Source organism: Ictidomys tridecemlineatus, chromosome 5 (assembly GCF_052094955.1).
Source record: "Ictidomys tridecemlineatus isolate mIctTri1 chromosome 5, mIctTri1.hap1, whole genome shotgun sequence".
Taxonomy (NCBI): Eukaryota; Metazoa; Chordata; class Mammalia; order Rodentia; family Sciuridae; genus Ictidomys; species Ictidomys tridecemlineatus.
This window is the reverse complement of record NC_135481.1, coordinates 79,500,724-79,525,724: the sequence shown is the minus strand read 5'-3', so window position 1 is coordinate 79,525,724 and position 25,001 is coordinate 79,500,724. Positions and strand designations below refer to the sequence as shown.

General features: G+C 36.8%; 1 protein-coding gene across 1 annotated transcript; it reads left to right on the top strand.

Annotated features, from left to right (window-relative positions):
• Positions 1-39: 39 nt before the first annotated feature.
• Psma6 (proteasome 20S subunit alpha 6) lies at positions 40-25,001 on the top strand. Its single transcript, XM_078050223.1, has 7 exons — positions 40-236; positions 12,188-12,282; positions 12,728-12,809; positions 14,662-14,817; positions 17,593-17,771; positions 20,375-20,469; positions 24,781-25,001. Exons 1-7 carry the CDS (start codon positions 161-163, stop codon positions 24,836-24,838), a joined length of 741 nt encoding a protein of 246 aa, XP_077906349.1. The 5' UTR covers positions 40-160; the 3' UTR covers positions 24,839-25,001.

Here is a 25,001-nt window from a genome sequence, read left to right as displayed (position 1 = left end):
CTCCTAGCTTGAATGAACGGCCGTGAGTTCGCCCGGCCGGAGCGGAAGAAGACCGGCCGGTGCCCCGGAAGCAGTCACTGCAACTTCCGGAGGGGTTTGTACGCCTGGTGCCGGAGGTCTGGGGCCCCGAGACTGTGTTTGAAGTAGTGGGTGTACCAACATGTCCCGTGGTTCCAGCGCTGGTTTTGACCGCCACATTACCATTTTTTCGCCCGAGGGCCGGCTTTACCAAGTAGGTGAGTGAACCAAGTTCGCCCGATGGTCCACCTGAATTGCCCTGTCATGGTTCGGCCTGGAGCAAGCAGACGCGACCCGAATTTAGTCTGGAGCTGAAGCAGGGCCGGAGTTGGGAAGGAAGCGCCTAGGCGAGGTTGCGTGCGTTGGTGTTCACACCCATCTGGAAGCAGGCTTCTGAGTCTCAAAGGCGAAACAAAAGCCTGGCCTCGTCTGGGCGAGCGCCGCAGCGCCTCAACACAAAGAGTTAAGGCAGACAAGACTAATGCCTGCCTCTGGCTTCCTGAAGCCCTTTCATTTCCATTTTGTCCTGATAGGCCCAGAGTCTTATCTCCTCGAAATGATTGCTTCCTTATCCTCCCAACTCAAATGCCCCCTGTTTTTCTTTGTTTGCAGCATGGACTTCCTTGTCCTGTGGTTAAATCCACGCAAGCATTCAAAGGTTCCTGGGCTGTTTCTAGGGGTTACAAAAATAAATATTACACTCTGTCCCATACTTGGACCTCACAGCATAAAGTGATTGACATGTAACCAAATGGATAAGAAGGAAATGAGAAGTGCCAATTTTCAAGTGTCTACCAAGTTCAGGACATCTTTGGAAAACTGTAGATTGAATGAATGGCTTCCAGTTATAGAGCTGCTCTTGAAACTGGCATCTTCTTTTAACCCACACCTATGGGATTGCTCCTAAAGTTTAAAAGCTGGTTCTGAATTTTAGATGAGGTATGATGTACTGTTACTGAAGATCAATTTTAGTGAAAAGAATCTTAAACTAGTTATCAATTATTCAATTCAGTTCAATTGCAGCAATGTCGGAGTAAGGTTATTATTAAAAGCAGGCCTTTGACCTCTTGCCATAGAGAATTTAGTGTTAGAAGAGTCTGATTTACATCTGGTCTGTAATAGTTTTATTTTTTTTAGTTTACTACCTTAGTGTCCTGGCAAGAGCAGTAATCATCTTGCTTAAAAATCTTAAGTAGAAAAAAAATCGTAAACAGAAAGGTAGCCTATAAATGACGTTCTAGTCACCTGTAAATTTTTAACAGAGGTAAAAATAATTTGGAGGAGGGACTGGGACTGGGGCTCAGCTGTAGCACTTGGCTGGCATGTGTGAGGCACTGGGTTTGATTCTCAACACCACATATAAATAAATAAGATAAAGGTCTATTAACAACTAAAAAAAAAATTTAAAAAACACTTGGAGGGCTGGGGATGTAACTAGGTAGTAGAGTGCTTGCATGCAGAGGCCCTGGGTTCAATCCCCAACACCACCAAAAAAAAAAAAAAAAGCTTGGATGGAACTGGTTCATTATATTGCTACATACTGTATATAATGTGGCAACAAACAGCATCATGTTGAATCAGTAACCTTTTTAACTTGACCTCAATTGAAAAATATAACCAAAGATAAAACACACATTATATAACCAAAGTATGTAGCAATATAATGAACAGTTCCATCCAAGCTTTTTTTTTTTTTTTAGGCTGGTGTTGGACTACTGCTTTGAGTGTTATTTTTGTGCTTTTTAATTTGTGAACAGAGAAAGCCATACTTAGACCTATGTCTTGCCTATATATCCTGCATTGTAAAATCTAGCCATAAAGCATCTTTTTGTTTTGTTTTTGTTTTTGTTATAGTGGTGGAAGTTAAACTCAGGGCCTCATACTTGGCTAGGGAAGCACTCAGTCACTGAGCTATATTACCAACCCCAAAATATAGACTATTTATTTATTTATACTGGGAATTGAACCCAAAGTCACTTTGCCAGTGAGCTATATCTCCAACCTTCTTATTTTTATTTCTTAATTTTGAAACAGTCTCATTGAGTAGCTGAGGCTGTCCTCAAACTTGCAGTCTTTTCTGTCTCAGCCTCCCTAGTTGCTGGGATAACAAGAGTGCACCACTGTGCTTGGCCTTCAAAGCATAGTCTGTATTGCTTCTCAGATTTGGTGAATAGAAAGGCTGGATAAAGTGTCATTTTGATAGGATTTGGAAGAGAACATGCAGTTCAAAACAAGTTTAAGATCTAAACAGAATGATTTTGATATCTGTGCCTTGTTGAATAGCACTCTTCTGCTATTCAGGACATCAGTTAGACATTGCTGAGAGAAAGAAAGTGAAAGAATGGTTAGTATGAGCAAGCAGTATAGTGGTGAAGAATTCAGGCCCCGGAGCCATACCTGGATTGAGATCTCTGTTCTATACTAGCTGATTTGGACAAATTATGTAATCTTTGCTTTAGTATCTTTTTGCAAATTAGGCTAATAATAATTCCTTCTCATAAGGTTGTTTTGAGGATTAAATAAGGCAATGCATGTCTGCTACATACTAATTCCTCATAAATGTTATCACATGCTTTTTTGATTCTTTGGCTTTGGGGGTGGAGGGTCTATTAAATTAGTAGTTCTGTAGATGTGGAATGATTTCCTTTCTTTGAATCCATCTATGCTTAGTTCTCCTGTGAAATATGTGTATATATTCATTATTTGTAAATGCTATTTATTAGGTTTATAAACTCTAGAATCCTCCAAAGACAAAGCATCTAAGAATTGTAAGGTGCAAATTATTAATCTTAACTGCCAGAAAATTACATAACAAAAATAAAGTGATGATGAAGAAAAGATTAATGGAAAAGTAAGAATGTTCCTCATCTTCCATAGTTAAGACTCAAAGAGATAAATGTTGAGGATGGAGGAGTGTAGCTCAGTGTTAGAACACTAACCTAGCATGCCTGAGATCCTGGGTTCAGTCCCCAGTACCAGAACAAATAAATAAATGTAGTCTAAAGATGATAAATAGAGGTATAAATTGAAAGTTACAGTTCTAAACATAATGTTATAACTGTAAGAGTATAACATTGACAATGTTTGCTCCAAGTAAGTAGGGAGAAAGGTTTTTTTCCCCATTTTATACTCTTTGGTAGTATTTGAAATTTTTTTCTTAATATATGTATACAAGTATTTTGCTTACACATGTTAAAAATCATAAAGTACTGTTGGGGATGATGACACATGCCTGTAATCCCTGTGCCTTGGGAGGTTGAGGCAGGAGGTTTGCAAGTTTAAGGCTAGCCTCAGCAATTTAGAAAGATCCTGCATCAAAATAAAAAATAAAATGGGCTCGGGATGTAGCTCAGTGTTAGAGCATCCTTGGGTAATACCCAGTATCACCAAAAAAAAAAAAAAAAAAAAAATTAGAGCACCTAGATTTGAAATTTAGTTTTCAGGGATGTAGCTCAGTAATAGAACATAATTTAGTGTGAGGTCATGTGTTCATTCCCAGAACTGCAGCAGAGCAGAAAAAGAAATTTAATTTCAGGACACCTAGCTTGTATATTATAATGTTGTAAACCTTAAATATATACAATAAAATTTTATTTTTGGTACTGGAGATTGAACTTGGGGGTTCTTTACCACTGAGCTGTATCCCAGTCCTTTTTTAAATTTTTTATTTTGAGATAGGGTCTCAGAAAGTTGAGGAGGATCTCACTGAGGCTAGGTTGGCCTCAAATTTTCATTCCTCTTGCCTAAGCCTGGGATTACAGGCATGTGCCACCACACCCAGTTTAAAACTTCCTTTTAAAAAAAATTTAATTTGAGCAATTCCTCAGTTTACCAGTGGGGAAAATGTAGTTGATCAAATTAAGGTTGGCTACATTATTTTCCCCCTGAGGCTGGCGATTGAATTCAGTGCCTTAAGCATGCTAGGCAAATAACTCTACCACTGAGCTACACCTTCAGCCCTTTTGTATGTGTGTGATGTACTCAGGATTGAATCCAGGGTACTCTACCACTGAGTTATATCCTCCTAGCCCTTTTTATTATTTATTTTGAATATACAAATATTAAATATTTTATATTTTAAGTTGCTGAAACTGGCCTTAAACTTGTAATTCTCCTGCTTTAGCCTCCCTAGTAGCTAGGATTACAAGCATGGACCACCATGTTGAACGCCAGCCCTTTTTATTTTATTTTTATGTATGTGTGTATTTTTACCAGGGGTGTTTTGCCACTGAGCAACATTCCTAGTCCTTTTTATTTTTTATTAACAGGATCTTGCTAAATTACCCAATCTGTCCTCGAATTTACCATCCTGCCTTAGCCTCCTGAGTAACTGGGATTATAGGCTTGTGCTACCACATGTGGCTGGCCAGCCGTGCTGCTTAAGGCTCCTCTTGTGCTTTTTGATGCTTCGCCGGATAGGTCTGACAAAGAAGAATAGGATGGGCACTTGGATTTGTCTGCCATGCCAGTTGAATGTGAGGACTGCCTAGTTGCTTCTAAACGAAGCATATTGTTATGGAACTCAAAAGAAGTGGACTGGTAGAGAGAGATTGGAAAAGATAGTTTGTGAATAAAATGTGAAAGTAGTATTTATTATGTTATTGAAGCCAGAGTTCCTGGATTCGAGTCATCTCCACACCAAATGTGAGAATTTTCTTCATTTATAAAATGGAGATGATTCTACCTAGTTTTATGAGTGAGGCACCAAGATTTATGAGTTGATGTGTGCAAAGCACTTAGAACAGTGCCCAGTATATAAGCACTCAAATGTTTCGGTAAGTATTGCTATTAAGAAGAAACGGGCTGGGGTTGTGGCTCAGCAGTAGAGAGCTTGCCTCAAACATGCAAGGCTCTGGGTTCGATCCTCAGCACCACATAAACATAAATATATAAAATAAGTATGTTGTGTTCAACTACCACTAAAAAAAAATAAATAAATATTTTTTAAAAAGAAGAAGAAGAAATAGCTGGACGCTGTAGCACACACCTGTAATCCCAGCAACTCAGGAGGCTGAGACAGAAGGATCACAAGTTCAAAGCCAGCATCAATAACTCAACGAGGCCCTAAGCAATTCAGTGAGACCTTGTCTCTAAATAAAATTTTAAAAAGGCTGGGGGATATGGCTCAGTACTTAGGTGCTCCTTGGGTTCAATTGCCAGTACCAAAAAAAGAAGGAGAAACAAGTCGCTGATGTAAATGGAGTAGAAACTCAAATAAATGAGCTGAGAAGTACAATCATATGTCAGTTAGTGATGAGAATGCGTAGTTAGTTGATCTCATCATAGTGTATACTTGCACAGACTTAAGACAACTACTACATCTCTAGGCAAGGGGACTACTATTGTATATGCAGTTGCTGGCTGAGCCATCGTGATGGCTGTACTTAACTGTTTGCCTCTTTTGCAATTGAAAAAATTCTTTTTAAAGCAGTGTTTCTCAACCCAGTCTCCTCCTTGAATCTGATTTGAAATTAGATGTGTGTGTGTGTGTATACATACATACTTACGTGTGTGTGTATATATTTACTACATAAAAGGTGATTGAATTGAAGACTACTGTATTTTTCAAATGTCATATTCTCCCTCTTCCTATGTCAGTGCCAAGATTTCTAGTGACCCTACTCCATTGAGAATCATCATTTTAAAAAGTAAAATATTAGGAAGCACTGAAATGAGTCACGGTTCCTGATAATGTAGCTTACAACTTTAGGAAAAGACAGAATAAGCAGCTTCAAAAAAATCTTAACAGAAAGCTTTTAGGCACGTAGTATTGAAATGGAATATAGATACACTATCCTTCCTTGCCACAGTGAGATATCTCTTGTTTTTTTTTTTTTATTATCCAAACTTAATGGCATGTATGGTTCTCAATTCATTTTTATTTTTCCAGTTCATGTTTGTATAGGGGGAAAATCATATTTATAACCCTAAATTCAGTACAGCATTTTAAACCGAATGGTTTGTTGTCTGAGTTAACTATATGAAAATATTGGCAGCTTCATGTGGTTCCACCTAATACTTTAGATATTTTACTATGTATTTAAGTTACGCTTAGGGTTGAATGTAATCTATTATAATCTTACCCATGGAAAAACTAAGGAATGGGCTAACACTGTTTTCTTGTATTATGTTGAACTTTCAAGGACAAATTAGCATTTGTGCATTTTTTAAAATTTTTTTTTAAAGAGAGAGAGGGGTAGAGAGAATTTTAATATTTATTTTTTAGTTACCGGCGGACACAACATCTTTGTTTGTATGTGGTGCTGAGGATCGAACCCGGGCCGCACGTATGCTAGGCGAGTACACTACTGCTAGAGTCACATCCCCAGCCCACATTTGTGCATTATTAGCATAATGGTGTTTTTAGTCTTGAAAGTTTTTGAAATTTTAGTCAAAACAAAAACTTTTAGTGATGGAAATGAAGTGTTTTAAGATACTGTTACCAACATTTGAATTCTAACTTTTGGGCTGTGGCTGTGGCTCTGTGGCAGAGTGCTTGCCTAGCTTGTGTGAGGCACTGGGTTCAAGTCTCAGCACCACATAAAATAAATAAATAAAGTTATTGTGTATGGACACAACTAAAAACAAACAAATAAATTAATTAAATAAATGCATTTAAAATACTGCCCACAGGGATTAGTATTGTGTCTCAGTGGCAGAGTGCTTGCCTAGCACATGTGAGGCACTGGATTCAGTCCTTAGCATCACATAAAAATAAAGGAATTATGTCCATCTACAACTAAAAATATACATATATTAAAAAAATGCTGCCCACAAACTCTTCTGTATTTTCTTTATTGGACTTCATGTTGCTTATTTCTTCTGTAACATGTGATACTATTTTTTTACATTCCTAGTTTTTCTTTAGAAGTTACTCTTTTGAGGGTGGGGGGCACTGGGGATTGAACTCAGGGGCACTTGGCTACTGAGCCATATCCCTATCCCTGTTTTGTATTTTATTTAGAGATAGGGTCTCACTGAGTTGCTTAGCACCTCACTTTTGCTGAGGCTGGCTTTGAACTTGCAGTCCTCCTGCCTCAGCTTCCCTAGCGGCTAGGAATACAGGCATGTGCTCCCGCACCCAGCTGAAGGTTACTCTTTAGGTGTGGGTGTTCTCTGAATTCTTTACTCTGGCACTTTCTAGTTTCCTGGAATTCTGAAAATATATGTTTTATGATGATAATGTTAAAATGGGGATTCATTTATGCTAATCTTTATTGAAAATTATAGTGCAGCATGATGAGTACTAAAATAATGGCACAACAAAAGGTACTATGGGAAAGGACTAGACTAACTGCCAAGGAGGGCCAGACAAGGCTTCTAAGAGAAGAAGGAGGTAAAAAAGAAAAGATAGGTTTGTGTCTTGAAAAACAGAGTGGCTAGTAATACCATTATTCAAGATAAGCACTATTAGAAAAGAAACAGATTTATGGAGAAAATGAGTTTATTTTCAGACATGTATATGGAAGAAATACAAATTTGCAAATATGGTTCCAGAACTAGAGATGACAGAATTAGTAGTGATTATATAGGTTTAACTGAATCCATGTTACAGGATAAAATCATCCAAGGTTAGGGAAAAGTGACAGACTCCTAGAGAAACTAATACTTGAGAAGGAAAATTCAGAGAAGCAGGAAAGGAATAGTTGGAATGATTTTCCTAACTAAAAACTTAGTTCCTTAGTTTCACCAATCCATTTCAAATACTCTGTAGCTACATGTGGCTGAAGACTATTATATTGGACAGTGCAAACATAAAGAACATTGCCATCACCCCTAAAGTTCTGTAGAACATCATTAAGTCTAAAGAGAGAGCAAAGAGAACTCCTTTAATGGATCCTGACAAATTCACAGGTGTACCTCTATTATTGAGAAGCATTTTTATATGTACAGTATTTTTTATTTTGCATGACAAAAGTGTGTATTACCTTGGGTGATGGTACTGTGTCTTTTGTGACTCTTACTGTGCATTATTTAAATATTAAGGAAGTGTTCATTTAGTGCATGAGTGACACACACACACACACACACACACACACACACAAGGATTACAGTTGTGTGCCACAGCGCCTGGAAGCTCTTACACAAATCAAATAAGTAATGCCAGTGAGTGGAAAGGCTAGATGAGATGCCACAGGAGGTGGTGGTACCTGTGGGAAACTGCAAAATATATGTCCAGCCTTGGGTGATTTTTACTCTGAGCTGCAGTTATTATGTGAGAATGAAGATCAAGTGTTACTAGAATTTTTCCCCAAGAAAAACAAACTCCTGGTTTTACCTTCATGTGATATTTCACTTTGAGTTAATTAAAATCTCTAGGAAACTTACCCTGCATTCTAAACCAACTTGAATTAACTAGGTCCATGGCTTTTTTTTTTTTTTTTTTTTTTTTTTGTGTGTGTGTGTGTGTGTGTGTGTGTGTGTTGGAGATAGAATATAGGGATGCTCTACTACTGAGCAACATTCCTATCCCTAGCTCTTTTTATTTTTATTTTAAAATAGGGTCTTAACCTGCTAAGTCTCTGGGATTACAATATGCACCACTATGCACCTGGCTGCTCTTATCTTTTTTTTTTTTTCTTTTGGTACCGAGGATTGAACTCAGGGCACTTGACCACTGAGCCACATCCCCAGCCCTATTTTGTATTTTATTTAGAAACAGAGTCTCATTGGGTTGCTTAGCGCCGCACCTCGCCTCGCCATTGCTGAGGCTGGCTTTGAACTCGGGATTTTCCTGCCTCAGCCTCCCGAGCCACTAGGATTATAGGTGTGTGCCACAGCGCCTGGCAGCTCTTATCTTCTTGATTAGCTCGGGTATTATATTCACTTCCTGTGGCTGCTTTATCAAATTATCACATGCTTGATGGCTTAAAATAACAGAAATATATTCTCTTACAGTTCTGGAGGCCAGAAGTCCAGTCAGTTTTACTGGTCTGAAATCAAGGTGCTGGATAGGGCTGCACTCCCTCTGGAGGCTCTAGAAGAGAATCTGTTCCTGCTCAAAGTTCTGCTTCTAGAGCTGCCAGCATTCCTTGGTTTGTGGCCTGCCTCCTCATTCTAATGTTCAAGGCTAACATCTTCAGATCTCTCTCTACTTGCCTCTTCTAAAGATATATTTGGTTGCATTTAGAACCTACCAGAGTAATCCCCCCATCTCAAGATTAGTTTTTTTAAAAATTTGTTTTATTTGTAGATAGACACAATACCTTTATTTATTTTTTTTTATGTGGTGCTAAGGATCGAACCCAAAGCCTGACACATTTCAAGCAAGTGCTCTACCACTGACCACAACCCCAGCTCCTCAAGACTCTTGAGCAATCACAGGTGCAAAGACCTCCCCTTTTGCTAGGTGCTGTGGCATATACCTCTAATCTGAGCGACTTGTGAGGCTGAGGCAGGGAAATTACAAGTTTGAAGCCAGCCTCAGCAAGTTATTGAGGCTGTGAGCAACTTAGTGAGACCCTGTCTCAAAATAAAAATATAAAAAGTCTGGGGATGTGTCTAAGTGGTTAAGCGCTCTTGGGTTCAATATCTGGTACCCAAAAAAAGACCTCCTTTCTTTGAAGATAGAGTTCATGGTTCCAGGGATTAGAGCATGGGTATCTTTTGGGAAGCTGTTATGCAGCCTACTACAGGGTGTATAATTTTATTGGTTTGTTGTTTTTGTTTAAAAAAAAATACTTTTGCTTTTGACGAATTGTGATCTTTTTTCTTCTGATTTGGGTTTACTTTGCTCTTTTCTAGCTTCTTAAAGTAGAAATTTAGGTAACTGATTTTAGACTTCCTAATGAAAGCAATTAAAGCTATGTTAACTTTCCATGCTTTGTAAAAATTGCACAAATTTAGCTGTCTAAACAACACATATTTTATTACCTCATGGTTTTATGAGTCAGGAGTAGTTTGGGCACAGCTTAGCTAGTTCTGCATAGGAACTCAACAAGCCTGCAATCATGATACTGGAATTGGTCTGTGTTTTCATCTGAAGACTTGCCTGAAGGAGAATCTACTTCCAAGCTCACTGGGGTTGTTGGCAGAATTCATTTCTTTGTGTGTATAATTGAGAGCCCCAGCTTCTTGATGACTATAATCTGGAACCAATTACTTTATCAGACTTACAAGAAGAATATAGAGTGAATTGGCCAGCAAGACAAGTCTTATATAATGGTATAAAGATAACAGTCCATCAACTTTACCATATTCTGTATGTTAGGAGTGGGTTCTAGGTGCTGCCCACACTCAAGGAAAGAGGGTTACACAAAGGTGTAACTACTTCCCAGCAACTCAGGAGACTGAGGCAGGAGGATCACAAGTTTGAGGCTACCCTTGTCAACTTTAGCAAGACCCTATTTCAAAAAAAAAAAAAAAAAAAATTAAAAAGGCTGGGAATGTAGGTCAGTGGTAGAGTATATACCTAGGTTCAATCCCTAATAACACCAAAACAGGGAGGGGAGGATGAGAGGAGTTGTAATACAGTAGAATGATAAAAATTAGTTATTACAGTTAGCCAGTTTAAGCTAGAGTTGAGGATTTCTTTCAAGGTGATTTTTCTAGAATCTTTTTGCCTTATTCTTTTGTTCTGTCTTAAATATATAGCCACTTAGAAATATTTGATAATTTTTATTACAGCACCTATTAAAGGAAATTCTTTGGTTTCTTAGGTAGTATCTTCTTTAACTAGTTCCTATCACTGTGACTTTTTGAACAGATGAAGCCAGGCATCAAACCCTTGACTAGAATAACACTTGACAGAATCATGAAATAATGTATTACAAGTCAAAATGTATATAATTAGTATTATGAATAATTTTTTCCTTTTAGTTATCTTCTGTATTTTCCACATTTCTACAATGAATATGTTTTGCTGCTTTTTCTTAATTTCAATATCTTTATTATTAAATTTAAATATTCAGAAATGAATAACACAGCAAGTGTATTCATTCTCATCTGTAATCAAAAGAACCATATGTTGAAGGTAACATGAAAATTGCAAAAAGCATGATCCAGAAAAATTCAACTTGGTAGACAAATTAATGCAAAAATAATCTAATTTTCAGCCGTCACAACATCTTTGTTTGTATGTGGTACTGAGGATTGAACCCAGGCCACACATATGCCAGGCGAGCGCGCTAACGCTTGAGCCACATCCCCAGCCCCAAAAATAATCTAAAAACGTGGTCAAATTAGTTATTGAACAAAGTTAACAGAAATATTAAGTTTTGAGAAATTTTAAAGCAGCTGAATTTGACCTGGGGAAAAAAGAAAAGACCCACAAAACAGACTTTTCTTTCTTTTTGTAGTGTTAGAGCTTGCCACTAAGCTACATCCTCAACCCCAAAATTTTATTTATTTTGGCAGGGATGAGGGTACTGAGGATTGAACTGAGAGGTGCTTAATTACTGAGCTACATCCCCAGTCTTTTTTACTTATTTTGAAACAAGGTCTTGATGGGTTGCTGAGGCTGCCCTCAAATTTGTGATCCTGCCTCAGACTCCCAGGTCACTGATATTCCAAGTGTGCACCGCCATTCTGGGCTCCAAAACAAATTTTAAATGATAAAACATGTTCAGTAAAGACTTGCTGTGATTAAAATTACTTAAATTAAAACTGTTGAAATTTTGATGCTTGAGCCTCATAATTTCAGTGAAATGGAAATGGAAAATACAAAGTTGGCTTAACTTTTTTTTAATTAGATTTTTATTATTTTGACTTTATATATCTTAGATGCATTCCATGTTAGTTCATATAGCTCAACCTCAATCTTTTTTTCTCCTTTTTTTTGTGGATCTGAGGATGAAATCTGGGTAGAACCTCACATATGCAAGTGCTCTGTACCACTGAGCTACATCCCCAGTCCAGCCACATCCTTTTATCTTTTTTGGTACCGGGAATTGAACCTAGAGTTGCTTAACCACTGAACAACATCCCAGCCCTTTTTATTTTATCTTTATTTTAAAACAGGGTCTCACCAATTTGCTAAGGATCTTGCTAAATTGCTGAGGCTGACTTTGAACTTGTGATCCTCCTGCCTCAGCCTCCCAGCTTGCTGGGATTATAGGCATGTGCCACTGTATCCAGGCAGTTTCTTTCTTTTTAATGACTATTTGTTATTGCATTGTATGAATCTATAATAAATTATTCTACCTTTTAAAGAAACCTATTTGTTTTTCAGAATATGCTTTTAAGGCTATAAACCAGGGTGGTCTTACATCAGTAGCTGTCAGAGGGAAAGACTGTGCAGTAATTGTCACACAGAAGAAAGTACCTGTAAGTAATACATCTCAAGAGAATTTTTCATGAGTTTGTACAAAAGTGTATTACTTTATTCATATGTTAACATTATTCTTGCTTTGACTGCTTTCCTACTAGTTATTCAAGGAGTATTAGTTGAGCATCTATAAATGGTTTAGCTGAGTAGACAGAAGTAACATGTTAAATTCAGTGATATGATTATGAGCACAAGGGAATTTCTAAATTTTTTGTCTTCTGGGACCTTGATACAAGTTTAATAAACCCACAGGAAAAATATCTAGGAAAGGAAAACAAAGTCCAACCCCGCCCCCCAAATTGGTTTTAACCATAAAGTGATTAGAATACTTTATATGTCTAGTAACATTATATAGTTTATTGCTGCATAATGTTTTTATAATTGTGGAGACCTGTAAGGTGTTTCTCTTTTTTTAAAATTGTTTTGATTTATTTTGTTCATTAGGACAAATTATTGGATTCCAGCACAGTGACTCACTTATTCAAGATAACTGAAAACATTGGCTGTGTGATGACTGGAATGACAGGTAATCAGCTAGATGTCTGTTTAAATATACTAGCCTTATGTTATTTTCTTAATACTTTTTTGAGTTTTGCATTTAATTTTAGAGCACCAAAGTGCCTGATTTTTCTAGGTGATATAAGTAGATATGCAATACTCTCAGGTTAGAAACAATATTTTAAGAATACTGTGAATGATTTTTGCTTAACCACTATATTACATACCCAGGCTCCCTCTCCCAATTTATTATTTATTTTGGAGATAAGTTCTCACTAAGTTACTTAGGGCCAAAGCTTCCTGAGCTGCTTGGGATTACAGGCATGTACCACCCTGCCCAGTTTATGAGTGTTTTTGAAGGTGGAAGTGTAATGGTATCAGGTCTTTATGCTACTTTTAGGGAAAATGGGCTGAAGCACCTCTCAGAGAAACTGTATTTCAGATGTAGTTAGTATTTAAGGAGACCTAAGTCATTATGTCTTGCTCAAATTTGGTAATCATGACACTGATTAAAAATGGGTAAGAAATACTATAAAAATTATTTGGGGGCCAGGTGTGGTGATACAACACCTGTAATCTCAGCAATTCAGGATGCTGAGGAAGGAAGATCACAAGTTCAAAGCCAGCCTCGTCAACTTAGCGAGACCCTGTCTCAAAAATTTTAAAAAGGGCTGAGAATATGGCTCGGTGGTAAAGCGCCCCTGTGTTCAATCCTCAACAACTCAAAGAAAAAAAGAAAATTACTTTGGGTTTCTGTTTCTTGAAGTCAAGGGAAAATTCAAGCCTGAAACAAAGATCAAGTGATATTATTCTCTGTCCTAAAACCTTGTGCTTTAGAAAGTAATTTGACTCTTATAGAAACTATTCCGACAAAAAAAAAAAAAAAAAAAAAATTGTGACAACTGGTGAAAGTGTTACCGCTGTTGACCGGTGACGAGTTCTTGCTTCCCCGATGTTGAAGAATAACACCAAAGAAGCACGCCGAGGCAAGGTCAGAGTAGAAATTAGAAATTTATTAAAGGACAGAAGAAAAAGACTTCTCCCGGAGGAAGAAGGGGACCCAAAAGGTGGAATCCGTGGAAGTGCGGTTGTTTCCCCTTTTTATAGTTCTGATGATGGAATGTAGGTGGGAAGGCCCGAGGGGTGGGACACAGGTGGGCCAAAGAAGTAATCTGGTCAGAAAGGACTATCACTTCTTTGAGGTGGACTTTGGCCTAGGGCCTCTTCAGGACTTCATTAACATTCCATGAATTGTCCTCTGCGGTTTCCCCGAGTCATTCCCAGCATGGCCTCCATTTTAGATTTCACTCGGTATTAGACCCGATTTACCTAACTACACTGACTACCTAACTTTAAATCTGGCTTCAAAAGGTTCATTATAAATGGGCAAAGCAGTATATAGAGCTGTATCTTTTTATTTATTTACTTTTAGGTTCATTCTTTTATTTATTTACTTTGTTGGTAGTGAGAATTGAATCCAAGGACTTTACCACTGAGTTACTTCCCCAGTCCTTTTTTTATGTTTTATTTTGAGACAGGGTCCCACTAAGTTGCTGAGGGTCTAACAGAGTTGCTGAGGCTGGCCTCAAACTTAAGATTCTCCTGCCTCAGCCTCCTGAGTTGTTGGGATTACAAGCAAGGGCCAGTATACTTGACAAACTTCATCTTTAAAAAAAAAGAAAAACCTTGTTGCTGAGTCATTCCATATTCATTGGTAGGAGAAAGGGCTGTAGTGGACCCCATTTTGAAAACTTATTCTTAACTCATAATAGAGATATACAGAAAGGTATAGGTATTTATGAAAAGAAGTTGCCTGACGTTCAGGTTCATTCTTTCCTTTTAAAGAAGTAAACCTTTTTTTTTTTTTTTTTTGCTATAAGCTGACAGCAGATCCCAGGTACAAAGGGCACGCTATGAAGCAGCTAATTGGAAATACAAGTATGGCTATGAGATTCCTGTGGACATGCTGTGTAAAAGAATTGCTGATATTTCTCAGGTCTACACACAGAATGCTGAAATGAGGCCACTTGGTTGTTGTAAGTATACTAAGAAGTCTCCTAAGCCTCCCAAATAATTGATCAGTTGTAATTTTTTTGAGAAACATGTTTAGAGATATTTAGGTTTTAAACATGTGATTTAAAAATTACATAAGGTGGGGAAGTATTTTAATAAATCAGGAATGAAGAATAAGTTTCAAAACAGTATGATAGATATCTTTAAGCGTTAGGTGCTATTGGATTTTTTTAATAAAAATATTTTTATTTGAGTGTGTGATTCGAAAGATCCAAGTTCCTATTTTGTTGGGCTGTTGTTAAGGTATTCTATTGAAATTCTAGATTAATTAATTCCATGGAAATACCTAAATTAGGCATCTTGACAATGTAGCTACTACTTTTGACCACTCTAAAGAATTAGTAACACATAGGCCTATAATTCACGTTTTTAGAATAAATTCCTATTTTTGAAAACAAATAGAATTTTATTGAGAGAAGGATAAAGTTTACCCATTTTTAGACTTAATGAATAAATTAACATGAAAAATTCAATACATGTTTGTTTCTGGCATTGTCATTCATGAGAATTAAATGTAATGATATTTCTCTTTAGTATCTGATTCTGCTGACCTTTTACTTAAAAAGTATTTCTCCCTTGATTTCTAAAATAGTATTCTTCTTCTAATTTCTTTAGCTCATCCTCTTCTGTTGATTCCTTAAATGTTGTTGCTCACCTGGTTTTGACCTTGGTCCTTCTTTTCTCTCTTAAATTTCATTCACTTAATAGCTTCACTTACTATCTCTGTACCAATTGCTCATGCATTATCTTAACCAAGTCCCTCCATATCCCACAAACACTTCAAACTTTAAGTCATTGCTATTTTTCTACATTCATTCTCAACTTCTCTTTTCTTGTCTTCATGCCACCTTTCTGGTCATTATCAAGTTTTACCTCAGTATATTTTCCTTCTCTACCTCGTGTTGCTTTTTCATCATATTGGACTTTTGTTGCTTAGCTAATTTTTCAATCTCATCTCCCTTTTCTTTCTAGTCTATCCTCCATATTAACTCATGAGTTATTCTAAAATTGAATTTTTATTGTTGCCTCCTGATAAAAATAGATTCTTAATCAGCTTTAGCATAAATCCCAAATTCTTTAGAACAATATCAAGTTTATTCCCATTTACCCTGATTCTTATGCTCTTTTCTTCTCCCTTACCAGAAAACTCTGTAATATATGGATCTTTTTTGTTGTTCCTGGGGTGCACCCTGCCCTTTCATGTCTTAGTGTCTTTGTACATGTTGGTCCTTTTGATTGCCCTTCATGTGTTTATGATCTATTAAACCCTTCTCATTTTCCCAAACCCTGGAGTAAAGTATTTGTTGCTTCCTCCAAGTAGTAAGTGGGTATTTCGTGTTGCTCTTGTACTCCATATTCATCAAATTATAAAATATAAAAAAAGAAAATTACAGGTGACATAACTTTTAAATAAAGCAGATATCTGGCATCTTGTAGAATGTCAATAAAATAAAGTTGAAAAATTCCTCATTAGTAGATAGTATAAAACATCTATAACTGAATACAGTAGCCGGCTAATACTGAATATTATAATAGGATACTATATAAAAGGTTCAAATCTAGAGTATAAGAAATCAGATGTTAAGCCATTACTTAAATACTTTATTATCTGCTCTGTTGAATAGAAGTTTGATTATGGTGTTTAATTGTATATCTATGGTGTAATAACACTTAGATTTGTAGTAATAAAGTTATATTAAATTTAGAGATTGGTTTGTACTGACTTTATTAAGGGGGCATATACCAGTGGGAAGAGAGATGAGCAGTATAAAGGTATGCAGTTAGCTCCAAAGTGTGTTCCATACATTTTTAGTTCCCTGGAACCTTAGTAGTTATTTCTTAAGTTTAAAAAAAGAAGAAAAAAAGTAGTCCTGGTGTTTTAAGTTTTTGCTTCTGTGACTGAAGGACCTGACAAAAACAATTTTAAAGGAGGAAAAATTTATTTTGAATGCTCATGGTTTCAGAGGTCTCAGTCCATAGACAGCTGGCTCCATTCATAGGGGTTCTAGGTAAGGCTTAACATCATGGCAGAAGAATGTGGTGGAAGGAAGTGGCTCACATGATGATCAGGAAGCAGAGAGTCTACTCACCAAATACAAAATAAATACCCAAAAAGTATGCCCCAGTGAGCAGCCTCTTCCAGGCACACCCAGCCTGCCTTAAATTATCACTCAGTTAATCCATATAAGGGGATTAATTCACTGGGTTAAGACTGTCAATCTAATCATTTCACTTTGCATTGTCTCACATGTCAACTCTTGGGTGATACCTCACATCCAAACCATAAGACCTGATTCGAGTATAAGAAATATTGAATAAAAGCTAAATAAGCCAATCTACAACAGAACATTTCAGAGCATTTAATATGTTGTTATTTATTATCTATAAAAGGGATAAATGAAAATGTTTTCAAAGTTTGTTTGACCAGGTAACATCATAAGGGATTAGGGCTCAAAAAAGTATGCTTTGGGTAGTAGCATAGATTAGAAAAATTATAAATTACATTTGTAATACTCAATTTCTTATTCTGTGATACGTCCTTTTGCAAAATAGAAATTTATTTGTTGCCTAAATTATCTGATAACATATTTTGTCACTTTTCTTAAAGCAAAACACATGTCACAAAATTGATGACCAAAATAATAATTAGCAATAATAGTTCTGTGATAGCACAAGAAAGGGGAAATTTTGTTGTAGAAGAAAGGTATAATATATTTAATTAGGGTGTTTCTTTTTAGGTATGATTTTAATTGGTATAGATGAAGAACAAGGCCCTCAGGTGTACAAGTGTGATCCTGCAGGTTACTACTGTGGGTTTAAAGCCACTGCAGCAGGAGTTAAACAAACTGAGTCAACCAGCTTCCTTGAAAAAAAAGTGAAGAAGAAATTTGACTGGACATTTGAACAGACAGTAGAAGTAAGTTAACCAAATAGAATTGACTTTTTTTTTTTTAATTGTAGTTGGACACACCACCTTTATTTATTTATTTTTATGTGGTGCTAAGGATAGAACCCAGTGCCTCACACGTGCTAGATGAGCGTTCTACCTTGAGCCATAACCCCAGCCCATAGAATTGACTTTTTTTTTAATGCTTTGTAGAACAATGAAAATCTTTGCCTAATTGATAATCTGAAAAAAGTTATTCCTGAGTTATATCACAAGACCAAAGTCTGTCAGCTTAATAGTAAAACTGATGTCATTTAGATGACAGAAAAATGAAGGCTTCTTTAATCACTTAATTCCTGTCTTGCTTCATAAATATATTGGAAATAGGCTTCAACAGAATACACATGATAAAATGCGAAAATATGAATAAGAGTAGGAGTCAAGACCAGGCCCAAAGACTTACATGGTTACTATGGTTGAGAGACTCAAATTAGGCTTAAGCTTCCTGGTGACAAAAGTGAAAAGGTTAGATGTCAGTGATATTGCTCTTTTGGTCCTAAAGGAAAAATAGTCACATACCAAATTCTCAAGGAAGCACACATTTTCCTAGTAAAAGTACATGCTCAGGGCTGAGGATGTGGCTCAAGTGGTAGTGCGCTCGCCAGGCATGCGTGCAGCTCAGGTTCGATTCTCAGCACCACATACAAACAAAGATGTTGTGTCCTCTGAAAACTAAAAAATAAATATTTAAAAAAAAAAAATTCCCCCTCTCCCTCTCTCTCTCTCTTTCTCTTTCTCTTTAAAAAAAAAAAAAAGTACATGCTCACAGAATGATTTGGGTGAGTGGGGGAATACACACACACACATACATATCTGGGATGCAAGATAGTATAGCTAGTTTTCTATGGGGTTCTTTTGCGGGGGGAGTTGTTTGGTTGGTTGGTTTTGGTTTTGTTGTTTTGTTTTTCTACTGGACGTTTAACTCAGGGGCACTTACCCACTGAGCCACATCCCTAAACCCCTTTTTATCTTTCATTTTGAGACGAGGTCTCACTAAGTTACTTAAGGCCTTATTAAGTTGCTGAGGCTGGCTATAAAAACATATGATCCTCTTGTCTTAGCGTCCCAAGTATTTAGTAATCTTAGACTGTAAAGAAACCTCTCATTTAAAAAAAAAAATTGGGGGTGGGGCTGGGGATGTGGCTCAAGCGGTAATGAGCTCACCTGGCATGCGTGTGGCCCGGGTTCGATCCTCAGCACCACATACAAACAAAGATGTTGTGTCCACTGAAATCTTAAAAATAAATATTAAAATTCTCTCTCTCTCTCTTAAGAAAAAAAATCTTTAAAAAAAATTTCTTTAGTTGTAGATGGACACAATGAATTTATTTTATTTATTTATTTTTATGTGGTGTTGAGAATCGAACCCAGTGCCTCACATGTGCTAGGCAAGCACTCTACCACGGAGCCACAACACCAACCCAAGAAGCCTCTTTTATAGTCTGGTACAGTGACACACGTGCCTGTAATCCCTAAGACTCAGGAGGCCAAGGCAGGAATATTGCAAGTTCAAGACCAGCACCAACAATTTAGTGAGACTGTAAGCAACTTAGACCCCATCTTAAAATAAAAATAAATAAAAAATTTAAAGCAGGATGGGCTAGGGATGTAGCTCAGTGGTAAAGTGCCCCTGGCTGGGTTCAATCCCTAGTACCAAAACAACAACAACAAAGAAATCTTTTTTATTTAGGCTCTAGAGATGTAGCTCAGTGATAGTGTTTGCCTACCATAGTACCACACACAAAATAAATAAATAAATAAAACTTTTCTATGTGGAGCCTTGGGATATAGTACATGATAGAGCACTTGCCTGCATGCTCAAAGCTGGATTTGATTCCCAATACTGCTCCCCACACACATCTACATAAATAAATATAAACTTTTGTATTTGGTTAGTAGTTTATCTTATACTAAGAGAGATGTAAAGTTCTCATCTTGGAGATAATAGATCTTGTTAAAATATTTCTTAAATTTTTAAATTCGTAATTATATTAATACATCAGATTTTAAATGTTCTTAAATTCTTACTACTATAAAATCTTTGAAGGTACAAATTGTATTATTATTGATTCTCTTTCCATCTCACATCAGCACTAAGTGTAATACCTTGCATATAGTGATCATCAAGCCAATAAACTTTTTAAAAAATTATATTTATATATGTGTGTGTGTGTGTGTGTATATGTGTATTTTTTTACTTGTTGCTGGACCTTTATTCACTGGTTTATATGCAGTGCTGAGAATTGAACCCAGTGCCTCACACATACTAAGCAAGTGCTTTACCACTAAGCCACAACCCAAACCCCACAAATAAAATTTTATATAAAGCATCCTATTTTTTCATGTACCCCTTTAATTTATAGCTTGCTATAATAGAAGTAAGTTTACCATCATTGACAGATGACACATTAGAGTTAAGCAATCTGTTAGTAACATAGGCTATAGAACTATATTACTAAAATGTGGAACAGAAGAAATAGCTTTTGATGAACTCATATTATTTGAATAAGCTTAAGATTATAAAATTCTTATAATTTTGAAATACTATGTTTTAATGTAATTTTTTTTTTCAGACTGCAATCACATGTCTGTCTACTGTTCTATCAATTGATTTCAAACCTTCAGAAATAGAAGTTGGTGTAGTTACAGTTGAAAATCCTAAATTCAGGTAAGTTATGTTATGAGCCATGTATTTAAAGAAATTTGCTAAGAGCTAAAATTTCTGACTAGAAAGGTAGAGAGACCTTTGGGTCCATTTGTTCTGTAACTTGGTGGAGGGTGAGGATGAACTATGATTATAGTATTTTCTTTTTCAGCATTTGAGAATCTATTTTAATTTATTGGAGAGCGAGGAGTGCAGCTTAGTTCTGGAGCACTTGGGTAGCATGCTAGAGGCCCTGGGCAGGGAGAGGGGCAGGGAACACTTATTTATAAGACAGACAGTAGGTGCTGGCATTGTGACTCAATGCTCGCCTGGCACACATGAGGCACTGGATTTGATCCTCAGCACCACCTACAACTAAAAATTAAATATTTTTTTAAAAAGACAATGAAAGCTCTTTTCTATTTAAGAGTCATTTTATGTTTAACACCAGAGGTGTCACAAAATCGTGTTCTTTATTTTTTTTAAATTGTAGTTGGACACAATATCTGTATTTTACTTATTTATTTTTATGTGGTGCTGAGGATCAAACACAGGGCCTCTCCTGTGCGAGGCAAGCGCTCTACTGCTGAGCCACAATCCCAGCCCCAAATCACATTCATTATATAAGCAGTAAAATAAGAGCTTGGGTTGTGGTTCATCGGTAGAAGAGCTGGGCATATTAGCACATACCTGTAAACCCAGTTACGCAGGAGGTGAGATAGGAAGATTACAAATTTTTTTTTAAATATTTTTTTAGTTGTATATGGACACAATACCTTTATTTTATTTATTTATTTTTATGTAGTATTGAGAATCAAATCCAGTTTCTCACACATGCTAGGCAAGCACTCTACCACTGAACTATAGCCCAAAAGATTACAAATTTGAGGCCAGCCTGGAGAACTTAGATGCTGTGTCAAAATAAAAATAATTTTTTAAGAAAGACTGAATGTAGCTCTTGATTGATCATTTGCCTAGCAAGGCCCTGGGTTCAATCCCCAGTATTGCAGAAAAAAAGTAGTAGTAGAAAACAAGCACAAGGGTTTATTTTTTAGTTTAAGGCCCATAGAAATCCAAATCCCTCAGTAGTAATTTTCAAGTTTTTTTTTTTTCCCAGTCTGATTCTTTTAATGGCTACCACAACTCTGACTCAAAGCCAGAGGACAGGGTGTGGCTGCTACAAGTCTTTTTTTTACATTTATTTTTTAGTTGTAGTTTGACATAATACCTTTATTTCACTTATTTATTTTTATGTGGTGCTGAGGATCGAACCCAGGGTCTCTCTCGTGCAAGGCAAGTGCTCTACCACTGAGCCACAACCCCAGCCCTATGCTACCAGTCTTGACAGGGCAGCATTGAAAAGACACAAGATCTCGCCAGGCCAAAGTGCAGTGGTTATTCACAAGCATAAACCCAATCCCACCACTGATCAGCACAGGAGTTTTGACCTGTTCCATTTTGACCTGGGTCGTTCACCCCTCTTTAGGCTACCTGTGGTCCTATGCTCCTGGGAAGTTACCATATTGATACCAAAGTTAGTGCATACATGGGGTCAACATAGCACACTATAGCCCAGAGCCCCTGGATTCAAGTGACCCTCCCACCTCAGTCTCCTAAGTAGCTGGGAATGTAGGCATATCCTACTATGTGGGACAGTAGTTGTCAAGTTTTGAAGGTGGAACTTTTATTTTGTGGTTAAGGATAGTTTTTGTTTTTTTGTTTTGGTACCTGGGACTGAACCCAAGGTTGCTTATTTAACCACTGAGCCACATCCCCAGCCTTTTTGTTTGTTTGTTTGTTTTTAACTATTTTTTTAATTGTGGTTGGACACAATACCTTTATTTATTTATTTTTATGTGGTGCTTGTTATAGAACCCAGGGCCTCACACATGCTAGGCAAGTACGGATGAGCTATAACCCCAGCCCCCCCCCCTTTTTTTTTTAAATATTTTGTTTTGAGACAGGGTCTTGCTAAGTCTTAGGGCCTTGCTGAGTTGCTAAGGTTGGTTTTGAGCTTACAATCCTTATGCCTCAGCCTCCTGAGTTGATGGGGCATGCAATCACTGTGCCTGGCTTAAGTGTACTTATAAATCACACCATTATCTAGAAATCTTTGGGAAAACTGGAATTTTGAATATGACTGATGAGTTGCAGATGCTGGATTATTGTGTGTTGTTACTAAGTAACTAACTTCTGTGTATCAGCTCACTTAATTCTTCCAGCATCCTTTGAGATAGATTGCATACCATGGACTAGCATGCTTTGGGGATTAGATGCGAGGAACTGTGTATCTTCTCTTAGATCACACTGAAAGAACACATAATCATGGTTGGGGTGGAGGGTAGATAAGCCAAAATATAAGTTTTGGTTGCCTGTAGGTAAGTGATCTAATTAAATCCTAATTCCTAGGATTAAAAATAAACAAAAACAGGATTGATTATAACAAAATAAACAAAAACAGGATTGATTTTCTTGTAAAACAAGGTTACTTTTTGTTTTTTTCCTTTTTGGTGGTACTGGGAATTGAACCAGTACTACTCTGTACCACTGAGTTACATACTCAGTTCTTTTTTTCTTTCTTTTTTTTTTTTTTTTAGAGTTTTACTAAATTGCAAAGGCTAGTCTTAAACTTGGGATCCTCCTGTCTCAATGTCCATGGTCACTGAGATTATAGGCATGCACTACCACATCTGGCTAAGGTTGCCATTTTTGTTTTATTTTTTATACATTAAAAATCCAAAAGGAGCGATTTATATATCTCTCTATAGAACCTGTAGTTAGCCTCTGGATTCAGTCACCAGTACTAAGGGAGTAGGAGGATGCCATTAGTTCTGGTTTTCTCGTCTAAGAATTTTTGATTATCAATCTTTGAATTTTATTTGTATCTCTTATTTTAAAAATTGGATAAGAGCCGGGTACAGTGGCATGCACCTAATGATCCCAGCTACTTGGGAGACTGAGACAGGAGAATTGTAAGAATTCAAGGCCACTCTGGGTAATTTTAGCAATATCCTGTCTCAAAATAAGAAAAGGACTAGGAATATAACTCAGTGGTAAAGTGCCCCTGTACCCCCCAAAAAGTAAGTAAATAATCAGGTAAGAAACTGAGGATCCTGCTGAGCACAGTGGTGCATATCTGTAATCCTAGCAGCTCGGGAGGCTGAGGCAGGAGGATTAAGAGTTCAAAACTAGCCTCAGCAACAGTGAGGCACTAAGCAACTCAGTGAGACCCTGTCTCTAAATAAAATACAGAATAGGGCTGGGGATGTGGCTCAGTGGTCAAATGCCCCTGAGTTTAATCCCTGGTACCCATCCCCCAACCATACCCCCCCCCCCAAAAAAAAACACAAGGATTCTGTGTCTTTCAAAAACCTTTTATCATTTATAAATTCTGTGATAGTAAGTATACTTTAGTAACTAGGACATACAGCATAAGCATTAACAACTATATATAATATAGCTTAATACTGCCTCCCCCCCCCCCCCCGTTACACTTATTTGACAAATTTCACCTGGTTTTTGTTTGTTGGTTGGTACTAAGGATGTTTGCTGTACCACTGAACTCCATCCCCAGTCTTGATTTGTTTTTTATTTTGAGGCAGAGTTTCACTAAATGGTTTAGTGAAATAATGTAGACTTCCTGCCTCAGCCTCCCAAGTTGCTGGAGTTACAGTGTGCTCCACCATGCCCAACAACAAATTTCACTTCTTAGGAATGCAGCATTAATAGGTCATATCAACAAGTTTGTCAAGCAGTTAATTCCTTTGAAAGCAAATGTAATTTAGAAAATGTCATATATTCAAAATGGAGCACCTTCTGACTAAAAGACTGTTCATAGAGTTATAATTTCATTTTCATGGACTTCTGAATCTGAGCAACTTTTTTTAAAAGTTCATGTAAGTTTCTATACAAATTTTCATCTTTCAACTGATAAGAAACTTGAGTTATAATGGGTATAAAGGCATTCCAGCATCACTGCTTAATTGAGGACATTATGTATAGGTTAGCTTTATATTATTCAGTTGAAATATTTCTATGTCTGCCATAACTAAAAGAGTTTTGTTTCCAAAGACCTATTTCTGGATCTAATATTAAACAACTACATATTTCTGTATATAGATGAAGTTGACATAATGTCTGGGAATTCCTCCAAAATACTGAGGGAGTAGTAGTAGTTGGGTGAATCTCTTAAAATGAGTGGTTATAAATTGATCATGTTGAAGTTAGATGATAGATACATGGGAGTTACACTGTCTTTTATGTGTTTGACATTTTGCATAATGAGGTGGTTTTTTTTTTTTAGTAATTGTTGTTTTTTACCCTTTTGTTTTCTAGGATTCTTACAGAAGCAGAGATTGATGCTCACCTTGTTGCACTAGCAGAGAGAGACTAGACATTGTCATTAGTTTACCAAATCCATGATGCCACTTGTCTGTGTGTTTGGTAACAACAAACCAACATTATGGAGGTCCTGGATTGAAAAAGGAACCTCTCCCACTCCTACTACTGAAGTAGTTAGGACTCTGTATAAATAAAAACAGTGCTTTTGGAAAAAA